Raw genomic sequence first — 2,608 nt, forward strand, 5'->3', positions numbered from 1 at the left:
GTACCACAATTGAATAATGCTCTGTAGATCACCTAGATCACTACAACAATGCCTATATGAAACCAGAGCTGTACATTTTACAAATACAAAATTCTCTAGATATACTTCAAGTGATAGTCCTGTGCATGTTAATTTACATTATGTAAGCAACTATAAATTGATTGAAACGAGTAAAGACATCAACTAAACAACGTTGTTTGAGCAATCAGTTATAGCATATGCTTTCTACTCCAGGAATCATTCTTCAGTAATTTTGTAACTCACTTGGTATTCTTCGTCTAGTGTCCCTATAAATTAGCTTATGCGACTACATATAGTAGCATCTAATTACAATAAGCAGCATGCAGATATCTCCCAGCACGGTCTACGAAAACTATGACCCTTATTTCCCTGATCAGCCTGTAGTCGATCGATATCTTCCAGTATGGGCTAATCTCCCTGCTTTTCGCTCTAAACCTGCATTCGTTTGGGCCGAAAATGGTTCAGCCAATGTCACTGAGAGCTCAATCCTCACCTATGAGCAGCTCAATAACTCAGTACAATCCATTTCCTCTCAACTTCTTGTTCCTCTGCAAAGAGGTGACACAGTTGTCATTCTATGTCCACCCGGGCTTCAGTTTGTCGAGGTTATTTTTGGCTGTCAAAGATCAGGCCTGTTAGGAGTTCCTATAATCCCTCCTAATCCATCTTTTACTAATAATGATTATCACCATCTTGTTAGAGTTCTTTCCCAAACAAAGCCTAAAGCAGCCATTGCGCATTCTGATTACATCACAAGTGTCCGAAAATACATATCCTCTCATTCTTCTACAAATGAGAGGCTTTGTAAGCTGCTGCGAAGCATTCATTGGATCTCTATCAATGAACTTAAAGAGAAGAGAGTGAATTTAGGATTGAGCTTTTCTACATATAATGGTTGTAAACAGGATGATGTGTACTTGATACAGTATACTTCAGGCGCAACAGGGATTCCAAAACCTGTCCTAGTGACAGCAGGAGCAGCTGCTCATAATGTTAGAGTAGCAAGAAAAGCTTATGATCTTCATCCAAACAGTGTGATTACATCATGGTTGCCTCAGTATCATGATTGTGGCCTTATGTTCTTGTTACTAACAATTGTATCAGGAGCAACATCCGTGTTAATTTCTCCAAGTGCATTCATAAGACGACCTAGGCTGTGGCTGGAGCTTATTTCTGAGTTCAAAGCTACTTGTACTCCCGTTCCCTCATTCACATTACCCCTTGTTGTGAAGCGAGGTGGGGTTGAGAAAGGAAATATTCCTATAAAACTGTGGAGTATGAAAAACTTAATTATCATCAATGAGCCGCTTTACAAGGCATCAGTAGATGAATTTGTGCAAGTGTTTAGGCCATTCGGGCTAAACCCGTTGTCTATATCCCCGTCTTATGGATTAGCGGAGAATTGTACCTTCGTCTCAACAGCGTGGAGAAGTGGCGACAATGCTAATCATTTCCCAACTTACAAGAATCTTTTGCCTAGTGCAAGGCTTGATTTGAGTGGCAGAGGTGAGAAAGAAGATATTGAAGTTATGATTGTAGACGAAGAGACATGTGAGCCTGTTGTAGATGGGGTTGAAGGAGAGATATGGATCGCTTCACCTAGCAATGGTTCAGGCTATTTAGACCATCCTTCACTAACACGAGACATTTTTCAAGGGAGGCTTAAAAATAAAGTAAGCCGGTGTTTTGTCAGAACCGGGGACAGAGGGGTTGTCCAGGGAGAAGCCAGATTTCTTTTTGTGACAGGACGATCTTCGGATGTTATAGAAATCCAGGAAAGTGGAAGGAAAGTGCATTCTCACTATATAGAGACTGCAGCATATAACAGTTGTCCAAATCTTCTACGTGCTGGCTGCCTTGCTGCATTCAAGGTCTCTAGAAGAACAATAGCTATTGTAGCTGAGATGCAGAGAAGTGAAGCAAAAATGGAGTTACTGAGAAAATTGAGTGAAGAGATGAGGAAAGCAGTGATGAAGGAAGAGAAAGTTGAAATTGGAATGGTGGTTCTTGTTAAGAGTGGGAATGTTCCAAAGACAACTTCAGGTAAAATACAAAGATGGTTAGCAAAGGATAAGCTGTTAGGAGGCAGGATGAATGTTGTATTGCAAACTAAATATAAGGACAATGATCAATATTCAAGTTCCCCGAAAACCAGAGGGAAAGAAATGACGGACAACGAGACTGATGGGGCGTTTCCTTCTCAGTCGCACGATGCAACATATCCATCTTTTCTGTCTTCACTGTAGGAAGCAGGGACAGAGATTATGTAAATAAGGATTGGCTTCTAAGACTTAATTCTGTAATTTGGATTGTATTAGAGGTTCTGCAAAAATAAGCCTCTAGTTATCAATTATTTTTACTTACAAAAACTGACCCAAGCTCTTCTTTAGTTATCAGAGAGCTAACTAAACTTTTATGTGACCGTCAATATAGATCAACTAGGCACTGTGACACTAACAGGAAGCATCACCTGGACCTAAAAGACAATCCAGAATTAACTTCATCACTAAACTAATTACCTTTTTTCAAGTATGACAAGTTACTTTTTAATTATATTTAATATTAAAATATTCTCATTAATAAATTG

The 2,608-nt window shown here is 39.3% G+C and overlaps 1 protein-coding gene across 1 annotated transcript; it reads left to right on the forward strand.

Moving 5' to 3' along the window:
* Positions 1–341: 341 nt before the first annotated feature.
* On the forward strand, positions 342–2,267 carry LOC141715060 (uncharacterized). The gene has a single exon (XM_074518546.1). The coding sequence runs from the start codon at positions 342–344 to the stop codon at positions 2,265–2,267; it is 1,926 nt and encodes a 641-aa protein (XP_074374647.1).
* The last annotated feature ends 341 nt before the right edge of the window (positions 2,268–2,608 follow it).

Source organism: Apium graveolens, chromosome 3, assembly GCF_009905375.1.
Source record: "Apium graveolens cultivar Ventura chromosome 3, ASM990537v1, whole genome shotgun sequence".
NCBI classification, from domain to species: domain Eukaryota; kingdom Viridiplantae; phylum Streptophyta; class Magnoliopsida; order Apiales; family Apiaceae; genus Apium; species Apium graveolens.

Coding starts and splice junctions, on each gene's coding strand:
- LOC141715060 (XM_074518546.1), top strand. CDS start 342: ATGCAGATATCTCCCAGCACGGTCTACGAAAACTATGACCCTTATTTC.